General features: G+C 54.0%; 3 protein-coding genes across 8 annotated transcripts in view; 2 read left to right on the top strand and 1 right to left on the bottom strand.

Annotated features, from left to right (window-relative positions):
* RFXANK (regulatory factor X associated ankyrin containing protein) lies at positions 1 to 5532 on the top strand. 3 transcript variants are annotated; one of them, XM_004277501.4, is made up of 10 exons: positions 1 to 95; positions 681 to 820; positions 1332 to 1525; positions 2761 to 2844; positions 2985 to 3050; positions 3313 to 3413; positions 3594 to 3719; positions 4120 to 4186; positions 4598 to 4678; positions 5314 to 5532. In XM_004277501.4, exons 3-10 carry the CDS (start codon positions 1339 to 1341, stop codon positions 5382 to 5384), a joined length of 783 nt encoding a protein of 260 aa, XP_004277549.1. In that variant the 5' UTR covers positions 1 to 95; positions 681 to 820; positions 1332 to 1338; the 3' UTR covers positions 5385 to 5532. The 3 variants fall into 3 exon arrangements, with proteins under 3 accessions (XP_004277549.1, XP_012391194.1, XP_033257256.1); XM_012535740.3 differs by lacking the exon at positions 1 to 95 and having other exon boundaries at positions 438 to 820; positions 2764 to 2844; XM_033401365.2 differs by lacking the exons at positions 1 to 95; positions 4598 to 4678 and having other exon boundaries at positions 439 to 820.
* Positions 5010 to 20494, bottom strand: part of NR2C2AP (nuclear receptor 2C2 associated protein) — a 16844-nt gene continuing 1359 nt past the window's right edge. Inside the window, exons 2-7 of one of the 3 annotated variants that reach the window (XM_049707317.1) lie at positions 16872 to 17082; positions 6721 to 6873; positions 6437 to 6527; positions 6108 to 6213; positions 5968 to 6035; positions 5010 to 5713 (exon numbers count right to left, since the gene is read on the bottom strand). In XM_049707317.1, the coding sequence (XP_049563274.1) occupies positions 5594 to 5713; positions 5968 to 6035; positions 6108 to 6213; positions 6437 to 6527; positions 6721 to 6758 (423 nt within the window). In that variant the 5' untranslated portion in view covers positions 6759 to 6873; positions 16872 to 17082 and the 3' untranslated portion in view covers positions 5010 to 5593. Of the gene's footprint in view, positions 5714 to 5967; positions 6036 to 6107; positions 6214 to 6436; positions 6528 to 6720; positions 7141 to 16871; positions 17083 to 20494 lie in introns of those variants that run through there. The other 2 variants (XM_049707316.1, XM_004277502.4) reach the window with 2 other exon arrangements.
* Positions 12581 to 20494, top strand: part of NCAN (neurocan) — a 25064-nt gene continuing 17150 nt past the window's right edge. For both annotated transcript variants that reach the window (XM_049707312.1, XM_033401364.2), the window contains exons 1-3: positions 12581 to 12710; positions 16900 to 16979; positions 17862 to 18269. In XM_049707312.1, the coding sequence (XP_049563269.1) occupies positions 16907 to 16979; positions 17862 to 18269 (481 nt within the window). In that variant the 5' untranslated portion in view covers positions 12581 to 12710; positions 16900 to 16906. The remainder of the gene's footprint in view (positions 12711 to 16899; positions 16980 to 17861; positions 18270 to 20494) is intronic.

The raw sequence follows: 20494 nt of genomic DNA, 5'->3' as shown, positions 1-20494 counted from the left end.
TTCCGCTACTCATTGGCCTGCCCTCCTCGATCTTTAGTCTACCCAGACAGGAGAAGGGCTGTGAGTTAGAGACTGGGGAAAGAGGCAATCGGCAGGTGGGTGAAGAGGGGCCGGGAACCCCTTGAAGCTCCAGGAGGGACACTCAGGCAGGGGAAGGGCGCCCTCCTTTACCGAACCCCTTTTCCGGGGGCATATTGTGGGAATACTCCACACAGTGCCCACTTCGGGCCGTATAAACTCCCTTCTTGTACCCCTCTGCTGCCACCAAATCCCTGCACATACTCCTGAGCCCCCAGGACCGCACAGGAGACATTGTTATGGACGGGGACGCCGTCTGTCCGAAGGTGGAGCCACTTGGCTCCCTCTGGGAAAACCTGTGGGTGGTATTGGGAGAGAGGTAGGAGAAGGTCAGGGAACTCTCGCGAGCCCTCTGAGGCCCCGCCCACCCCTCCCGTTCCTACTAGGCTCCCTCCCGAGCGGCGGGGACGAGGAAGCGCAGGCGCAATTCCATAGCTCTTGCCCCAGCGGAAGCCACGCCCCCCAAGCCTTAAAGGGCCAGAAACAGCTCATACAGCTCCAGCCCTTCCGCACTTTCGGGGGGGCGGGGGCGCGCAGGCGCAGTGGAGGCACTCTGCGGTGTGGGTAGCGGTCGCGTATCAAGTTGCTCTCCGTCCCGGCAGAAGAAGCCAGGGCGCAGAGGGTCCAGGCTCCATTTTGCTACCCATTACATCAATTGGAAGAGAAAAGTTTGTGAGTTGGGCCCCCAAGTTTGGGGGGACCCGGGCTTGCGGCGTGGAGTGACAGAGGAGGCTCGTTGGAGGTGAGTGGACCTCCTGGATTGACTTGGGAGGGGCGGGTGGGATGCAACCAATCACATCTTTGTTGAGCCCTCACTCATTCTAGGGATTCCCCCCCTCAAAAAAAACAAAAACAAAAACACAGCGGACGTTTAAGATCTGCCCGTGTATCAGGCCTCCTGCTTACATATTTACAGACATGATTTTTTTAGTCCTCCTTTCCCCCATTTTACTAATGAAGACACTGAGGCTTAGAGAAATTAAGTAATGTGCCCAAGTTTTCACAGCCTATAAGTGGAGGGATTCAAACCCAGATGGCTGACCCCAGAGCCAGGGCTTTTAAGCAATGCATATTGTATGTGCTCTGGTGTTGGGGAGGAGTGGGCCTGAGAAGCAGTTGGACTCTGGTTTTAATTTCCCGGCTGAGTCTTAGTTTACCCACCCTCACTGTGTGAGGCCAGGTATGCAGTCAGTTCCTATTTAATGAGTTGTCAATAATTATTGCCATCTCTCCCTGTTTGGCCTTTCCACCAGCTTCCCCATGGAGCCCACCCAGCCTGCAGAGGATCTCAGCCTGACCCAGCAGCCTTCTACCCCAGAATTTGGGGACCCCGAAGACCCCAGGGGTGAGGCCCCTGACGGCTCAGACACTGTGGTCCTCAGTCTCTTTCCCTGCACCCCGGAGCCTGGGAATCCTGAACCAGATTCTGGTACCTCCTCACCTCAAGGTAGGATACTTACCCTGGACTCCTGCTTCTGGGATACAAGAACGGTGGAATGTCAGGCCCAAGATGGGACTTCTGTCTTTGTGTCCTTGGATGTGTCTTCCATCTCCACCCTGTGAGGGGTTGCTTATTATTTTTTTAAATTGTGGTAAAATTCACGTAACATAAAAGTTACCATTTTAACCAAAATTGCTTACAATTCAGTGGCAGTAAGTACATTCACAATGGTATATAACTTCCACCTCTATGTAGTCCTAGAACATTTCCATCACCCCCAGAGGAAAACCCCAGGCCCATTAGCAGTCACTCCCCATTCCCCTCCTCCAGCCCTTGGGAAGCAAAAATCTGCTTTCTGTTTCTATGGATTTGCCTGTTCCGGACATTTCATATAAATGGGTTCATACAACATGTGGCTCTTCCCGTTCTGACTCCTTTCACTCAGCAAGATGTTTTCAAGGTCCATCCACATTGTATGGTGTGTCAGTGCTTCATCCCTTTTATAGCTGAATGACATTCCACAGTATGGCTGGACCACATTTAGTTTATTCATTTATGCATTGATGGACATTTGGGTTCTCCTTTTAGTGACTGAATAGTGCTGTTGTGAACATGCGTATACCAGTTTTTGTCTGAACACATTATTTCAACTCTTTGGGGTAGATACCTAGGAGTGGAATTGCTGGGTCAGATGATAATTCTGTTTGACTTATCAAGGACCCAAGGGTTTCTTTTGACTGGAATCCTTGAACATGTCTAACTCAGCTGCCCTGGGGCCTTCGTCCCTACCATTCCCTGTGTGAAATGCTCTTCCCACACCTCTCCCCAGGTTTCTTCAACTGGCCAAGCTCTCATTTGGTGTTACCTCCTTGGAGTGACCCTCCCCGACCATTTTCTTTAAAAGGGACTCACCCTCTGCCCTCCCTTCTTTCCACCCCCTTCCACCTGCTTTTCATTTCTCCTGAACATGTATTTTAACTTAAGCTCTCATTGTATTTCTCCATTTCTGTCTGACTCTCCAACTTGTCCATGGGCCCCTTGAGGGCAGGGACTGTCTCGTTTGTGCAGAATCTTGCCAGGGGCGGAGGAGAAATCCACACCCTGGGTATCTGGGAGGATGGAGTGAGTGAACAGTGGAGCCACGCACTGTCTCTGGTAGTTCCAAGCCCCCAGGGTCTGGTCTGAAGCCCAAGACATACTGGGGAATGAGGGGAAACTGAGGCCCTTTCTCTCTCTCCCAGCAGGGAGCTCCCTAAAGCACTCCACGACCCTCACCAACCGGCAGCGGGGGAATGAGGTATCAGCCCTGCCGGCCACCTTGGACTGTGAGTGGGACCCCGGTCCCCACGGGGGAGAGAAGTAGTGGGCTGGCAGGGGCTAAGAGGGGCAACTTTGGACAAGGAATAAACTGGGGCATGGAGCTCAGATGGGACAGGTGAGGACTCTACCTCTCTCTGCCCCCCAGCCCTGTCCATCCACCAGCTCGCAGCCCAGGGGGAGCTGAGCCAACTGAAGGAGCATCTGAGGAAAGGTGTGTGCCCACGCTCGTGTGCCGGTGTGTCCGTGCCTGTGTGACCTCACATGCTGGTGGGTGCATGTGGCTGCTGACATGACCTGAGTCTCCACATGTGTACCTATGTCTGTAAGTGTGTCTGAGCATGTCCGTGTGTGCATCCACATGTATGCTTCCCCGCCCCACATCTGACCCCAGCTGCCTGCCCTGCCCCCAATTCTGCAGCACTGGGGAGAGTGGGCAGGGGTGCATCCCAGTGGTACCACCCCCCTCCTGCCAGGAGACAACCTCATCAACAAGCCGGACGAGCGAGGCTTCACCCCCCTCATCTGGGCCTCCGCCTTTGGAGAGATCGAGACCGTCCGCTTCTTGCTTGAATGGGTGCGTCCCAGCCCAGCTGGGGGCTTCCTGGGGACTCGAGGGCGGGCCAGGGTCTCAGCTGAGTCTGCTGGTGCTGTGTCTGTAAGATGGAGCTAACATGGAGACCCCAAGATTGCAGGGGATGCACCCACTCCTCCTTTTGCCCCCCCTTCTGTCACTGTCCCCCTCTGTTCCCCCCAGGGTGCCGACCCCCACATCCTGGCCAAAGAGCGGGAGAGCGCCCTGTCGCTGGCCAGCACAGGTGGCTACACAGACATTGTAGGGCTGCTGCTGGAGCGCGACGTGGACATCAACATCTATGACTGGGTAAGGTGCCACCCACTGGCCCTGGGCACCTCACAGGGTACCAGGCTGGCTCTGGGCGCTAAGAACGCAAGACAGACCCATCCCCAAGCCTCATAGAGCTCCCAGTTTTTTTTGGGGGGGGGCGGGGATAGCCGACACATAAACAGCTCAGGTATAGTGAATAACACTATGTTGGCAGATACACAGACAGCTAGCTGCAAGAGCCCAGAGGCTGCCTGTAGAGCCAAGGGAAGTCAGGATGGGCTTCCTGGAAGAAGGGGCATCTAAGCTGAGGCCCAAAGGAGAAGCTAGATGGGCCTAGTGACAAGCAGAAGGAGGAACCATATTAAATTGGTGGGTGTGGGGTGTCGTGAGAATCTGGAAAAGATAGTGTTGCTTGCCCCCTACCCGTCCCTGACAGAATGGAGGGACACCACTTCTGTATGCCGTGCGTGGGAACCATGTGAAGTGCGTGGAGGCCTTGCTGGGTGAGTAGGAGTAGAGGCTAGCCTGAGGGGCCCTAGAGCCCCACGTGGCTCTGCAGGAATCCTGAGGGCCAGGGAAGGGTCTGAGCTCTGCTTGAACAGCTCTTGGGATGGGTGGCTGCTGCCTGCTTTGCCCAGAGGATTGATGTGGGGACAGGAGGTAGCAGGAATAGCACAGGGATCTGGCCGACTGGGTTGAGAACCCACACCCTGCGTGCCTCAGAGACCCCGGATGTGGAGATTCTATTGGCCACATTCATCAGAGAGGTCAGGCTCTTGTCCAAGACCACACAGCAACCAGCAGACCTGTGGCTGCACAGTGGGTAGTCACTGGACCTCCCGAGTCCCCGTGCCCCACCCGGGCTCCCGGTCCCCAGGCCCAGCCCTCTCTGCAGTGTCTGCTCTGCTTTGCAGCCCGAGGAGCTGATCTCACCACTGAGGCAGACTCTGGCTACACCCCAATGGACCTCGCCGTGGCCCTGGGATATAGGAAAGGTCAGCCCGAGGCACATGGGGCTAGTGACAGGGGCCATAATGGGGGGACATGTAGGCACTGAGAGGCCCAAAGGAGGCCCCCTGGCAGGGTGAGGATACCAGGAGGGCCACAGCTCACATGGCCATGGAGCCCAGCCCCCTCCACGGCAAGAGGTGGGTATGAGTAGGGGCTGTAGGCAGACCCCAGTTTGACTCCCCACTTCAGAAAATGGGGGGATCCTAACAGAACTGACCCCCTGGGGTCATGTGGGGGTGTGTGGGAAATATCCCACTCCTTCCTTGAAGGAGTTTTATTCCATTTGAGACAAGTAATTCCTCACAGTCCCTCTCATCTTTTCATAAAAGTTCCAATTGGACAATTTTATTTGGTAAGGAATATTTTTATAATTCTGAAAAGCCTCCAAAAATGCATCTTTACAAACTCAGGGGAAATAGAGGCTCCTAAGAGGGGGGCCTCTGTCTTCCCAGCTGTGCTCTGGCAAGGGCTTGGATTTCCCTGTGTATGAAATGGGTCCTCCATCCAGGTCCCAGGGCTGAGGCCCCTGTTCTTGCCCTGAGGGGAAGGTACAGGTTGGCCTGTGCCTCTGCAGCCGCTGTTAAGTTCATGGCCCACCTTTTCCCTGTTCTGTTTCCAGTGCAACAGGTGATCGAGAACCACATCCTTAAACTCTTCCAGAGCAACCTGGTGCCCGCCACCCCTGAGTGAACGCCGTCTGCCAGGGACTCAGACACTCAGGGAACAAAATGGTCGACCCAGAGCTGGGGGAACCCAGAACTGGCTTCAAAGGCAGCTCCTGGACAGACGGTGGGAGGGGGCCCTTTCCAAGAGGAACCAATAAACCTTCTGTGCAGAACTTGAAGGACTTCACTGTGCTTCCCAGAGAACTTCCTGGACGAGGCAGCCACCCAGTGGCCTCACACCTTCTTCTCCCCTAGCACCCGCAGGTGGTAGATGACCACTCGGCCAAAGAAATCAGTGGTGTCCTCAAATGTCACTTTCAGCCGGTCCACCTCAGCAGATGGCACAGGGAAAGTGTAAGCAGGGCAGTCAAGGGAAACAGATGCCTTATCTTTTCCCACCCACCAGCCCCAGCTCAAGTACTACAAATGTGCTGGGTGACCCAGCACACTGTGGGTCCCTCTGAAACTCTAACACAGAACAGATTATCATCAGCCCATTTCACAGGTGAAGCAATGGAGACCCAGAGGCCAGTTGCTCGAGGTCACATGCCAGGGCCCACAGCTTTCAGAGGCACAGACCACCCCACCCAGAGGCTGAGGCAGGATATCTGAAGCGAGTTGTTGTCCTCAGGATAAAAGTCCACAATCTTGCTAAGAGCCTCACTCCCCTGAGAACCTGCAGCAGAGAAAGGAGCAGTGAAGCCAGCATACCCCCTCTAATCCCCCATCTTCCAGGGCCTTCCAGTACCTTCGAGGCGGCCCTGGCGACTGGAAAAGCCCCCCTGGAACTGGATCTGCAGCTGGGAGACACAGATGCGCTGGGGAAACTCCAGTATTACCCACTGGGAGGGGCCCTGGAAGCAGAGAAATAGAGGTCCATGGTCACTCCAGACTCAGAGCCCAGCTGTGCCTCTCTCAGTCACAGAGTCCATGGTGGGTGGGGAGCACAGTGAACACGGGTTCCCTCCCTGGCCAACCTAACTGTCCAGCTGGGGTGCACCCAAATTCTCAGGGTGCCCCAGACCCCTGATTCTGATTCACACTAGGGGTGGAGGATCCAGGGAGAGGGTGCCTCACCTGGTCCGAGTTCCAACAGGTCTCCTCGTCCTGGTCGAACAGATGCTTCTTTCCAAACTGCCGAGTGTTACGATTCAGCACCGAACTCACCCTAGAGGCAACCAGAATCGGCGTGTGGAGAGGTGCTGAGCCCTGCGGCGAGGGCCCGCCCACTACTGGGCCCACCCCTCCCTCGCCACCGGTTCCCCCATTTCTGTCCACTAGGGAGGGACTATCCCAGGCCAACGGCCCCGTCCGCTACTGCCCGCCGCCATTCACACCCCACCCCCGCCCGGGGCTCTCACCTGCTCACTGTCTCTGGACAAACCAAAGAGTGGGTCATCTCGGTTCCACAAAGCCTCGCAGGACTAAGAGCTGGGCTCAGTCCGGGTTCAAATCCCGGCCGCCAAAGCGCGACCTTGTTCACGCTCAGAGTCTCAGAGTCTTCACGTCCTCACCTGTAGCACGGCACAAGAACAGTCACTGCCCCGTCACTCCAGTCCTAAATGTCGCCTTGACCACCCCCTTGCCAGAAAAATTTGGAGTTTCGGGGACACTGCCGATGACCCGAGGCCAAGCCTTTCACAGTGGGTCCAAGGAAGGGAAACGGGTTTCCTGTGGGTTTCGGAAGCAGTCGCTCCCTCTCGGTGCCTTAGTTTCTCTGCAAACAGCTTGGGAAACCAACATCAGTACCCGGAACCGCGTGAACACCGCGCAGGCGCAGAGTGCCTCAGGCTCGCCCAGCCCCCGCTCCCGGGGCGCGGTTTAGTTTGAGCCCCGCCCCCTCAGCGCCCGCCTCTTAAAAGGTCCTTGTCCAGTGATTGCCTATCCCTCGGAGCTGGAGGAAAAAGGCCGGCATCTAAAGCAATTTATGTCCACTGTGTGCAGGGAGCTGTCCTTTGGTGCCCGCGGGTATAGAGCCCTAGTTTTGGTGTCCGAGAGCCGTCTTATAATGATGTCATCCTACCGGCAGAATGAACTCGGCCGAATTCATTCTCTGATTGCTGTTGCCGCCTGGGAACCCCTGCATTTCACTGCCTCCCAGAGGCCAAAGGAAGAGTTGAGGAAGAGGCTACGATGGTGCGAGTACTGTACTGGAAGTCTTTATCAGCCTCGCGTGTCCCCACTGGGACACAGGAGGCCCGGTTTCCAAATCTGTCTTCTTAGTAAATGCTGCCTGGGACAGGCTTCTTGGAGGAGGGGTAATGTGAGGTGGGTTTTGAAGAATGAAGAGGAGTTTGCCAAACCGGATTATACAAAACCTCAGATACACGGCTAAAAGTTTGGTTCTCTGATTCAGTAAACAACTGCCACTCCCCACCGCCCAACCCTGTGCTGAGTGATTCTGAGGACTGTGAGAGGCCTCAGTTCCAGCCCCATATCTGAAGATCTCCCAATCTGGGGAAGACAGAACTAGACACATACACTCAGAGACCCATGGGGCCAGGGCTGAGCCAGGGGGAGAGATAGGGCTAGGGAAGCAGGGGGTCTACCTGGAGGGAGGGCTTCCTGGGAGAGGGGATATTATCCTGCACTTTAATGGGTGGGCAGGAATTCACCAGGGTGAGAAAAATTGGGGGGCGGGGGGGGGCAGACAGGGTGAACAGCATAAGCAAAGGCCTAGTTGGATGAAAGACCATGAATTTGAATAAAATATGTGGAGCCAGATCCTGCTGGGCCTAAAGCAGTCACGGAAGGTGTTTGAGAAAGGGCAGCACACCCATCCAATCTGCATGAATGGAGGGTTCTGAGACAGAGCAGCCACTGGCAGGAGGCTGCAGTTCCTGGCTTTAACTGAATGGTCTGGGATCCAGTCCCTTTCTTAAGGGCTAGGGGAATGGTTCTCCTGACATCCTACTAGTGTCTGCCCAAGTCCACACCAGGAGTGGAGGCTGGCTGGGAAACTGGGACACCAGCGGAAGGGCTGCCCCATCAGCCCCTGCCTGCCAGGACTTCTTGCATTCAGTCATGGCCTGGTGCCATCCAGACCAGGCTCTACTGGTCTCAGGGCTGGGGCTGGGGTGTCAAAAAACACCTCCCTACCCCTAGAGGAATTTAGGAAGAGCATGGACCCTGGAGGGCCCAGATCCTGTTCTAATCCTGGTTGGGCCACTCACTCATTGGCTGTGTGATCTTGGACAAATATGTTGACCTCTCTGAGCCTCAGTTCCCTCATCTGTGAAATGGAGGGAAATCTATAGGACTGCTGGAGAATTCAGGGGGCTCTTCAGGCTGACACATAACAACAGTGGCTGACATTTGTTGAGAGCCTACCCTGTGTTTAACTTGAAGCCACGTTTGTCTCCATCCACAGGATCATTAAATCTGCTGTTCTGGTCTCTGTCACTCCCATTTTACAGCTGAGGATACGGCCACTCAGCCACTTGGCTCCCAGGGAGGATATGCATGGCCCCAGGGCCCCCCTTGCCACTCCTGGTCTTGGCATGGAGCCACCTTGCCCACTGGGATAAAGCCAGCTTGTACCCCCTTCCCGCCTCCTCACCCCACCGGTGCCTGGTCATGAAAGAGCCTCCTGTTTCTCCAGGGAATTAGCAACTCTAAGCTCCCAGCAGGGCAGCCAAAAGTGGTCCATTCATTTGCCTTAGTGAGAAGAGACTAGGCACTCCCTCCTCCCTCACCCCAGGGGATGGGGCAGAGGGAGGTCTAGAAGAGCCAGGAGCTGTAACTCTGGTTGGCTGAGGGAAACTGAAGCAAAGAAGTCATTTGGCTAAGGTCACCGAGGGGAACCGGGATACAAACCCCAGTCTGACTCTGGAGCTCTCTCCAGAGCTCACTCTCTCCACTGAGCTGAGCTCTGCATTTTTCAGGAGAGGACTTGACGCTCAGAGAGGGTCAGGGATTTGCTGAAGTCACACAGCAAGTATGGGTCAGCAGGGACTCTCTCTGGGGAGGCAGCCACACTCATGGCAGAAAACAGGTCCCACTTCCCATGAGTTTGTCATCCCGGAGTAGGGCAGGGAAAAGCCCTCAGATTGCTTCAGGCCTCAGTTCCCCCTGGGGAATAAGTGTAATGGTTGCCCCAAGACTCCAGCCTGGAGGGTCTGTGGGGTGGGGGTGATGGAGTCCCCTGGGCTGGCAGCCCCTCTATGGGGCAGATCCGGGTCTGATTTATCCACCGAGGCCTGCATGAGTACCGCAGGGCCCAGCTCAGAGTAAACGGATGCTCACTTGTTTCCAACTGGACTTGTTGGTCCTGGCAGGGGGCAAGCCTGGGAGCCTGGAAGCCTGGGGAAGTGGAGATGACAATAGGCATGAGAGAGGTCGGCCAAGCATGAAGGGATTGAGCTGAGTTTACGTGAGAACACCTAGGGCCACGACTGGCCGACTGGCCGTGCTGAGCATTGAGTATGAGTGGCTGTGCTGTGAGCATGGCCCCGGGGGGACTGTCTCCCTGTTGGTAACTTGGTGTCAAGTGATCATGGTTGGGTGCTGGCTGTCTGTAGGTAATGCCACGGCTGTAAACATAGTAGGGTATAAACAACACGGGGAAAATGTGGGCTGTTTGTGGCTGCCAGGAAGGCTAAGTTCCGATGGGTGTGCACAGCAATGGGTGTGTTTGAGTGTGAAGGGACTAGGTGCAGCTGGGCTCACAGCTGTGAGTTTGGTTGTGCAGCAGACATGACTTATGTATGGCCAGTGTGACTTATATGTGGCCTGGCTGGGTATGGTTGTATATGAGCTGCCTGTGCTGTCACTGTGTCTCTGGCATATGGCTTTGTATCAGTGGTTATTGGTAACATTGTATGTGACAGGAGTGAATATGGTTGCATGTGCCCTGTCAGTACGTCACCTTGGGTGTGTGAAAAGCACTTCGGGGGACACTGTCCACCCCTGATGCCCAGATGTCCTGGAGGGTCTTGCTTCCTTGCTCCGGTTCTGGCTCACAAGCCCCCTCCCCTGCTCCCTCCCCGCACTCGCAGCAGCCCCTGGCCCAGGCCCCAGTGTAGAGGAGACAGAGAGAGCACTCAAGGCTGGAGGAGGGGGGTGGTTGGCCCATTCCCAGTGCCGGCCTATAAATAGCTCTTTGAGCCCGGCAGATTCCCAGGCAAGGTTGCCTCATTCAAGCCCCCAGCAACAGCCTGCTCCCGGGCTCCAGGCCAGCCCCTCTAAGCTCAGCCCTGGCACCAGCCAGGGGAGCCAGGGGGTGGGGGAGTGAAAGGGTGGGCGGAGTCAGGATGGGGATCAACTTGGTTCTGAAGCCACAGACCTGGACTCCCACTTGGCCCCTGCCCATACTCTGCAACCTCAAGTGCATGCCCTACCTCCCCGAGCCTCAGTTTTCCCATCTGGAAAATGGGCAGCAGTACGATAGCAGCCCCCAGCTTGTGTGTTTACTTCCCATTTCATTCTCCCAGCAACCCTGTAAGGTGGTTACTCTTAATTGTCCCTGTTTTCGACAGGGAAACTGAGGCACAGAAAGACGAAATGGCTGGCCCAGAGTTACACCACTGTTAGGAGTTGCAGAGAGGGTTTTGGTTTTTTGGGGTTTTTTGTTTGTTTGTTTTTGCCATGCCGCACGGCTTGCAGGATCTCAGTTCCCCAACCAGGGATTGAATCCTGGCCACAGCAGTGAAAGTTCCGAATCCTAATCACTAGACCCCCAGGGAACTCCCCAGAGAGGGGTTTTGAACTGTGGACTTGTGAGGCCAAGCTGCAGCTCCCACACACGTCACCCAGATCCCTGTCTCCACCGCCTGTCACCTGTAGACACTTATATCAGTGTGATCCCCGACCTCCATCCCTCCTCTGTGATGAGAAGTTGGACACTGTGTCACTTTGACCCCTAGGGCCACCACTAGCCCACCCCCGGAACAGCAGCCTGACACAGACCTTCCAGGGCAACGCTGCTCCCCTGGGGTCTTCGTCCTTCACTCATTCTCACCCCTTTTTTGGTAATCTTGCCGAAATCATCTAGTTCCCTGTTTGTCTGTCCCCCCACCAGACTGAAACCCACCCTCAGAGATGCACACACACACATACACACAGATGCAGGACACTGGTGGAGTGAACAGACCCTCCAACTACCACAGCCCATTCTCAGTGCTGAGAAACTAAGACCCTGGGAAGGAAGGCCAGCTGGGTAGAGGGCTGATTTTTTTAAGTATCTGTTCTCCTTCGTTTCCATCTTTCATTGTGGTAAAATACACGGAACATAAAATCTACCATTTGAAAGTGTACAATTAGTGGCATTAACTACACTCACATTATTGTGCAGCCATCACCACTATCTAGTTCTAGAACATTTCCATCACCCTAAAAGGAAACCCTGTACCCATTTGCAATCACTCCCTGTTCCCCCTCCCCCAAGCCCCTGGTAATCACTAATTTACTCTCTGCCTCTGTATTTGTCCGTTCTGAACACTTCATATAAACGGACTCATACTGTGACTTTTTGTGTCTGGCTTCTTTCATTCATCATAACGTTTTCAAAATTCATCTATGTTGTAACATATATTAGTACTTCATTCCTTTTAATGGCTGAATAATATTCTATTGTAGACCTTTTAAGATCAGGGGTCTCCCTGCAAAGACACGCACATGCTGCCTGCTCAAAGCAAAAGTATTTCTGTAACAACAGTACCCGGTCCACAGCAGGTGCTCCATAGAAGTTGACTAGATAAGGGAATGAATGAATTAATGAATGATAGTTCTAGGTGGCGCGGGCAGAAACAGCTCTGGGTGTGACACACCTGGGCTCTGACTCTGCAAGTCTCTTACCAGCTGTGTGAACCAGGGAGCTTTCTGTCCTCTCTGAGCCTCAGCTTCCTCTCTATACATGGTGTAAAACAGTAACTGTAGCCTAAACTGCTTCCAGGGTGAACCTGCCGAGTCAGGCAGACCAGGGTTGGAATCCCAGCTCAGTCCTTCCCCTCTGCGTGACCTTGGGAGAGACTTCATCTCCCTGGGGTCTCAGTTTCCCCATCTGTAAGATGGAGCAGGCCCCACTGCGGGGCATCTGGGAACCCTTAACGTGGCACCTGGGGCGAAGTGAATGGGAGGAAGTCAGGAACAGTCTTCCCCGGGGTGGGGTGAGTGGTCGTAGGAAGAGGGAGGGGTTTTAGGCAGAGGGAACACCCTCCCTCGCGCAGTTGGAGGCGTCGGGCTGACGGGAGCGCATGCGCAGAGCAGCCCCGCAGTCCCTTTATAAGCGCTGAGGCGGCGCTGGGGCGAGCGGAGCACAGGGCTCAAGGGTGGACCCGGCGCGGATTGAGCGCAGCCACCGCGTCCTTTGTGCCGGTTGACCGCCCCGGGATGCGTCCGAGCTAGGAGCCAGGTGGGGGTCCGTCGTGGGGAGGGGGCCGCGTTGAGGGAGAGGTCCTTGAAAATAGAAACAGAGCCCGAGATTGGGGAGGGGGGATCAGAGAGAAGCCCCCAGAATGGGGAGGGGGTTTAGAGGGGGAGGGAAGCCCCGGGTTGGGGAGGGAACCCACACTGGGAGAGGGCTTGGGAATGTTAAGGGGATTCGGATTTGGGGGCAAGGTTGTCTGGGGAATTCGGAGACGACCCCGCAATGGGGAAGGGGCCGGGCTGGGGGTGGGTCTTAGAATTGGGGAGGCACTGGGAACCAAGGCTAGGGAAGGGGCACCCCGAGTTTAGAGAGAAAAGGGGGACATCCACACGTTGTGTGTGGGACTCTGGAACAGGGCACCCTGTGTCTGTGCTGAGACACCCCAAGATTTTAAGTGGGGATTCCCAATTTGCAGATGAATGCAGGATTCCAGGCTGGACTGCAGCAGGGAGGAGGCCCCCAGACCAGCCTGAGCCCAATGGACGGGGTCTGCCCTGAGAGTAAACCCCAACAGGGAAGGGGTGCCCTGCAGTCTCCCTGTCTTTTTGGCTCAAGTCTTGTCACCACATCTTGACTCAGGGAGGACGCTCTGGGGGCTCCATCCCAAGGTGGTCCCTGTTGTTCCCTGGGACTTGGAGTTGGGGTGCTGTCCCTTCTCCCAGGGAGCACGTTGTGTCTCCGAGGTTAATGCTAGTTGAGAGCCTCTTAAAGCCCCCAGTTATGGATCCCACGGACCCGTAAAGAGCACCCAGTCTCTAGGGGGGAGCCACCCCAGTACTTCCACATCTGGCCACGTTCTCACAGCTAGACACAGATCCTTGCCTCACGCCTTCCGTTCCATCTGGCCACATGGATGCATGTGGAAGTCCTGGCTTGGCTTGGGGGCACAGGCGCTGGGAAGGAGGGGGCTGGGACCCCAGGCCCAGCCTGGGCAGGAGCAATCCCCATCCCTGTTCCTCTTTGTTCCTCTCAGCAGCATTAATGGGAGACAGCCAGGCTGAGGAGAGGGTTGGCGCTGGGCCCCAGCGGGGGATGTGGGGCAAGGGCCGGGAGTGAGGGCTGGGCAGACCATGGGACCCCAGACCCCAGCAGCCTCGTTGGCTTGTGGACATTTCCAAACAGAAGGTGTCCCCCAGGAGGTAGGGACTTGCGTGTGTGTGTGTGTGTGTGTGTGTGTGTGTGTGTGTGTGTCTACCCCGTACTGGGAGAAGGCATGTGCTTATGGGGGGACCCGGGGTCCTCTGTGACTCTAATGTGACCAAGGTTGTGTCTTTGTCAGGAAACTTGTGCTGGGGGCCACTTCACCAGGCAAAATGATGTGTGCCCACCAGTCACCAAAGCCACAATTTATCCAGCCTGGTCTGTGCCAGGGGCTGGCAGCTACGTGAGTGAGTGTGTGTGAGGAACTGTGTCTGACAGAGTGGCCTCATCGAGGGGTTTATGTGGGGAGCCTGAGACTGTGGGTGTGTGTCTTTGTGCAGAAGACGTGCTGCCTGGCTTGTAAGTGCCCATATTGTCTCTCTTTGTTAATGTCACTGTGAATCTGTGAGTGTGTGTGTCTCCTAGGCTCTGAGCCTAGAGTGTGTGGCTGTGTATGTGTCCCGTGTGTGCAGCAAGGGTCCTCTCCATGTGATTGGCAGCGTGGACCCTGAGTGGGTGAGTGTGAGATGTGGTCTGTGTACAGAGTTGGGGAGCTAATGGGAGAGACATTGACAGGGGTTCAGGTCTCCAAGGGACAACCTGGGATGATTTACTGAGCCCAGTTTCCTTTCTTCTCCAAGGAGCACGCAAATACGCTCTGACTCCCAGGCCAGTAACACATACACACGTGTGCTCATAGCCCTTGCTGAGGGGTGCTTGAACCCACACATCCAGAGACTACACTGGGTCCCCTACGCCCCACCCAGTGCATATTGCTGCTGTGGACCCTCGTACATGTTCACACACCACAGGGGGCAACCTCATGGATATCCTTGCCTGGACACACACCCAGGCACAAACACACAAAAATGCCTACTGGCAAACTCACCCTCACTCAGTGGCTTGAGACAGGAGGTGGATGTGAGGGAGGAGGAGACACACGCGTGCTCACGCGCACACACACACTCTCTCTCTCTCTCCCCCCTCCTGGGCCACCCCTCCCACAAAGCCCCACAGGCCCCTACTTGCATATGTATGAGGCTCATGCATTATTAATGAGGGGACAAGCCCCAGACAGCTGTGTAAATGCTCACCTCTTGTGGCCCTGGGGAAGAGGTATTCTAAGAGAAGGGGTGTGGGTGTGTGAGGTGCAACTGGAGGGGATGGAGTGTGTGCGGGAGGGCATGGGGGGGGAGTGCAACTGAACCTTTTTGTGTCACCTTGTTGGACCACCATTGCATATTTGAGTCTGTACACAAGGCTTTGTGTATAAGAAGCTGTTGTTTAAGTGAACATTTCTTGGACTTGACAAGTCTTAGCTCATTCCATTCTCACAATAACACTCTGAAGTATGTGCTGGTTGATCCCCATTTTACAGGTGGGAAAACTGAGGCACGGAGTGATGAAGCAGCTGTCTAGGATCATGCAACATGTAGGGAGTAGAGGCAGGGTTTGAAGCCAAGTCATGTGGATATAGTCTGAGCTCTTAACCGTACAGAGTATGTGTGTGTGTGCACGTGCATGAGAATTCTCTGAACTTGCCCCCTCCTAAAACTCTCTTGGGGTAGGAGCAGCCCAGAGTCCTGCCCCACCCTCTAATACCCATCCAGGCCTTGGACAGCCATCAGGGGATCCCACCCCACTCAGGGTTCCGAGGGGGAGAAATGAGGACAGCCCGGGATGGAGGCAGAGGTTGCTGAGGTTTACAGGTCGGTAGTTAGGGGCACCGTCCCAGAAGCTGCCTCTGCCCTGCTGTGCAGTCCCAGGAAAACCGGTCACCCTCTCTGGACCCCGAGATGCTGCCCTAAGAAGGCAAGAAGGAGACCAAGGGGGTGGGTAGTGCCACTGCATTGCTGCCCCAGAGTTCAGCACCACGGACAGGTCCCTGGCCTGCCTCCCTAAGGTGGGGCCAGCTGTCCCCCACAGGACCCTATTCTGGACTCCATCCACACTGGCTCTTCTTTTATCAGGAGGAGGGTGCAAGGGCTGGGTTTGTAGGTGATGTTCTAACTTCCCATCTGCCCCCACCTTCTGAGCCCCCCCAGGGGGGGAAGGGGAAGGGGGTTCCAGAGGGGTGGGACGCACCACCACCCCAGGGTTTCTAGTCTCTGGAAGAATGTGAGGTTTGGGAGGGCACTGCTGTATCCCAGTGTTTGGAATGGGCCTTGCTTACAGGTAGTGCTCACTATTTGTCCACTTTATGCTCATGTGCCACAACCCCTATAGGAGTCTAGACCCGCAACTGGAGTTTCTCTGTGGACCTGGAAGGCATCTTCGCCAGTCAGTATGGATTCAGGGGGAGGATGGGGTGGGCGAGGGCGAGGTCCCTTCCTCCAGCTGGGACTTGGCAGCTCTTCAAAAATCCCAGAAACCAGGAATAGAATCTTGGCGACAACCAAATCCTGGAATTGAAGCTGAGAATCGTGTCAGTCAGCAAACCCAGATTACAGGCTGGCTTGGAGTCCAGTCTGCTGCCAGAACTGGGGACCCCAGGAAGACCAGGACTGGCTGCTGCTCTCTAGGAGCCCCCAATTTGATTTGGGAGGCTGACTTGAAAAATGGGACTTTGATCTTGGCTATGTTAAAGTCAATAATAATAATAGCAGCTGAAATTTACTCCTTCATGCCAGGCAGTTCTAAGCATTTTATATGTATTGACTATATTGACTCATCTATCCCTTCCAACTACCTCATATTATCCCCATCTGACCTGCAAAGAAACTGAGGCACAGAGAAGCTAAGCAACTTGCTCAAGGTCACCCAGCAAGGAACAGGCAAAAGACAACCCCAGGTTTGATTCCCTCCAGAACCCATGCTCTGACCATAGGACTTCACTGCTCGGATTCTGAAGTCAGTTGGTCCTGGGTTCGGATTCTGGCTCAGCTCTGGCTTGCTGACTGTGTGACCTTGGGTGACACACTGGCCTCTCTGAGCCCCAGTTTCCAGATCCGTAGAGTGGGAGGAATTGGTCCTTTCATGCCAAATGTCTAGGAGGGTTGTACTCACCCCTTCCTTCCTCTCCATCTTGTTTCAGGTCCAGGATGGGGGCCATGTCTGTCTGGGTCTCAGGCCTCCTGATTCTCCAGATGCTGCTCTTTGTGGCTGGGGAACAGGGTGAGTTGGCTTGTGGGTTGGGAGAGGTTGGGGTGTGGAGAATTGACAAGATGGGGCAGCTTTTTAACTTGAGAGCCTTCTCCTGCTGGTTCTCTGGCTTGGTCTGGAGAATAAAATGAGAATAGATGAAAAAAGTCTTTGAACAGTCAAAAGCGAACAAGACACCTGAGAGGTTATTTTTAGTCATTGCCAGCGGAGGCTAGAGTTTCCCGCCTCTCACTGTTTTGCTGAGATGAGCTGAAGAGAGAGAGAAAAAAAAGAGGGAGAGAGAATAGTATGAAGATTGATTAGTGATGCCTGCCCTGGGTAGGACAATAGAAATAAAGGTCTGTGTGCCTCTCCCTGGCATCTCCCCAGTAGCGGTCAAAAGCCCAGACTTTAGCAATGCCTCCTGATTTGCTCTGTGGCCTTACGCAATTATAATGATGTCTCTGAGCCTCAATTTCCTCAACTCCCCCAAAAGAGGATGAGACATGGCTACCTCTGCAGATGGTTATGAAAATCAAATGAGCTGATTGCTATTTATAAAGTGCCTGTTATATAGAAGGTACTCCACAAACACTGTTTCTCTTCCAATGGATGCCTATCACTTAACTTTTGGGGAAACCATGGCTCAGAGCAGAATAGTGACTTTCCCATGGACACATAGTGAGTCAGTGACACTGAGAGTTAAATCCCTGGCCTCCAGGGTCTGGACTTTGAGAGGAGGCAGAACTATGAAGGGATTCGACCCCATTACCCCTCTTCTGCTCACAGATTGGGTTGCAGGTCACAGATCTGTGTACGACATTGTGATGTTGTGTAGGCAACCTAACCTCTCTGGCCTCAGTCAGAGGGTCCTTGCTTCTCAGTCAGGCCCTCTCTCCACCTTCTCCACCCCAGGCACACAGGACGCCACTGCTGCTGCCACTGCCGAGAAGGGGCTCCACATGCAGAAGGTGGGGTCTGGGTCGGTGCGGGCTGCGCTGGCAGAGCTGGTGGCCCTGCCCTGTCTCTTCACCCTGTGGCCACGGCCAGGTGCAGCCCGAGAAGCTCCTCGGATCAAGTGGACCAAGGTGCGGACTGCATCAGGCCAACGGCAGGACTTGCCCATCCTAGTGGCCAAGGACAACGTGGTTCGAGTGGCCAAGGGCTGGCAGGGACGCGTGTCACTACCTGCCTACCCCCGGCACCGGGTCAACGCCACCTTGCTACTGGGGCCACTGAGGGCCAGCGACTCCGGGCTCTACCGCTGCCAGGTGGTGAGGGGCATCGAGGATGAGCAGGACCTGGTGCCCCTGGAAGTGACGGGTCAGTTGGGGGAAGGGGAGGGGCCAAGGCTGGGATGGGGAAGCCCATCCACTGAATGTCACCTTAGAAATTACTCCCTGGGGAATTCCCTGGTGGTCCACTGGTTAGGACTCTGCAGTTTTACTGCCGAGGGCCCAGGTTGGATCCCTGGTCAAGGAGCTAAGATCCCACAAGCAAAAAAAAAAAGAAAGAAAAGAAAAGAAAAAAAAAGAAATCACTCCCTGAACAGCGATTTGCTTTCAGTTCTTCTGATGAAGTCAGGAACAAAGTCTCCATGGGTACGCCTCTCTCTTTAACATCTCTCTCTTTCTCTTTTAGCTAAGAGAGAGCAGCCTCTGGCTCAGTCTCTTATGGACCACAGCATTTCATAGGATTTCATAACCTTGTTTTAAGTCCATTTCATGGTTACCTACTTTCACATAAGGCAAAGGATATTGGCTTTCTATTTAATATAGGAATACAAATTTCCTTTTAAAATAAATATATGTTTTTAAAAAGTAAAGTTCTTTTTAAAAAGTGGATTGAAAATATAGATTAAGTAAATAAGTCATCAATGTAACCAATTCCTATATTAAATTGTTTCTGTTGAAATAGTGTAGTTTCTGTTTTCCTAACCAATCAAGATGAACAAGGCCAAAAAACAATTTTTTTAAAATTATTAAACAAAGTCCTAGGACAGGGCATGGCACACAGAAGATGATCAATTGATATTTGACAAATGAATCAATGAAAGGATTTGTGGGGTTTTTTGGCTGCGTTTTGGGTCTTCATTGCTGCACATGGGCTCTCTCTAGTTGCAGCGAGCGGGGGTTACTCTTAGTTGCGGTGGGCAGGCTTCTCATTGCAGTGGCCTCTCTTGTTGCAGAGCATGGTCTCCAGTAGTTGTGGCCATGGGCTCAGTAGTTGTGGCTTGCAGGCTCCAGAGCACAGGCTCAGTAGTTGTGGCGCACGGGCTTAGTTGCTCCAAGGCATGTGGGATCTTCCTGCACCAGGGCTTGAACCTGTGTCCCCTGCATTGGCAGGCGTATTCTTAACCACTGCACCACCAGGGAAGCCCAATGAATGGATTGTTGTGTGGAGAATATCCTGTGGACTCCTACTGGGAAGTCAATTTCCCTTAACCTATGTTGGCCATGAGCAAAGTCCCTGCACCCTCTGTTCTGGGGCACAGTCTTTGCCCAGCCAACAGTGTCTCACTGCATATTTTATGGAGTCAACCAATCATCCCCTTTCCAAGGCATTGTTCTCAAAACTGATAAACCTCAAAGAAAACTGATAAGTCGTGAAAGAAGAGAATTCCACCTCTGGGTTTGGTTAGTTCGTTCATTCAGCCAAACATTTATTGAGTAGCTACCACATGCCAGCCTGGTGCTGGAGACACAGCCATGAGTGAGACACAGCTGCTGCCTTCTGGGAGCTCTCAGTTTGATAAAATGGAGCAAAATGTTTAATACCTTTGTTTTGCTCAGCCATTTCTCTCATCCCTAAATCAGAATTTGAGTCACAGTGAGCTTATTGATGCTTCATGTCCTGGCTTACATGTCACCTCCTCCAGGAAGCCTTCGGTGACTCCATTTCTAAGCTGAGCAAGAACCACATTTGGGGGCTTCCCTGGTGGCGCAGTGGTTAAGAATCTGCCTGCCAATGCAGGGGACACGGGTTTGAGCCCTGGTCTGGGAAGATCCCACATGCCACGGAGCAACTAAGCCTGTGTGCTACAACTACTGAGCCTGTGATCTAGACCCCACGTGCCACAACTACTGAAGCCTGCGCACCTAGAGCCCATGCTCCACAACAACAGAAGCCACTGCAATGAGAAGCCCGTGCACCGCAACGAAGAGTAGCCCCTGCTCGCCACGGCTAGAGAAAGCCCGCGTACAGCAACGAAGACCCAATGCAGCCATAAATAAATAAATACAATTTTTTTAAAAACCCACCACATTTGATCACCCATTGCTGCCTTTGCTTCCCCTCTGTATGCATGTACTTAATTTCTAAAAGGCAGAATCTCTCTCTCACTCTTCTCCATGCCTCCTGTCACCTCCAGAGCCTAACCCTAGGCGTGAAGAGTGCTATCTTTGGAGTCAGATCTTTCTGGATATAACTTCTGGCTCTCCCTTATACAGGTTATGTGGCCTTAGACCTGTCCCTCAACCTTTCTGAGCCTTAGTTTGCTCCTCTGGAAATGGGGATAATCATAGGGTTGTTGTAAGATTTCAATGAGA

The sequence above is a fragment of the Orcinus orca genome, chromosome 3, assembly GCF_937001465.1.
Source record: "Orcinus orca chromosome 3, mOrcOrc1.1, whole genome shotgun sequence".
Taxonomy (NCBI): domain Eukaryota; kingdom Metazoa; phylum Chordata; class Mammalia; order Artiodactyla; family Delphinidae; genus Orcinus; species Orcinus orca.
Note: the sequence above shows the minus strand (reverse complement) of the source record. Positions and strands in the feature narration are given on the sequence as shown.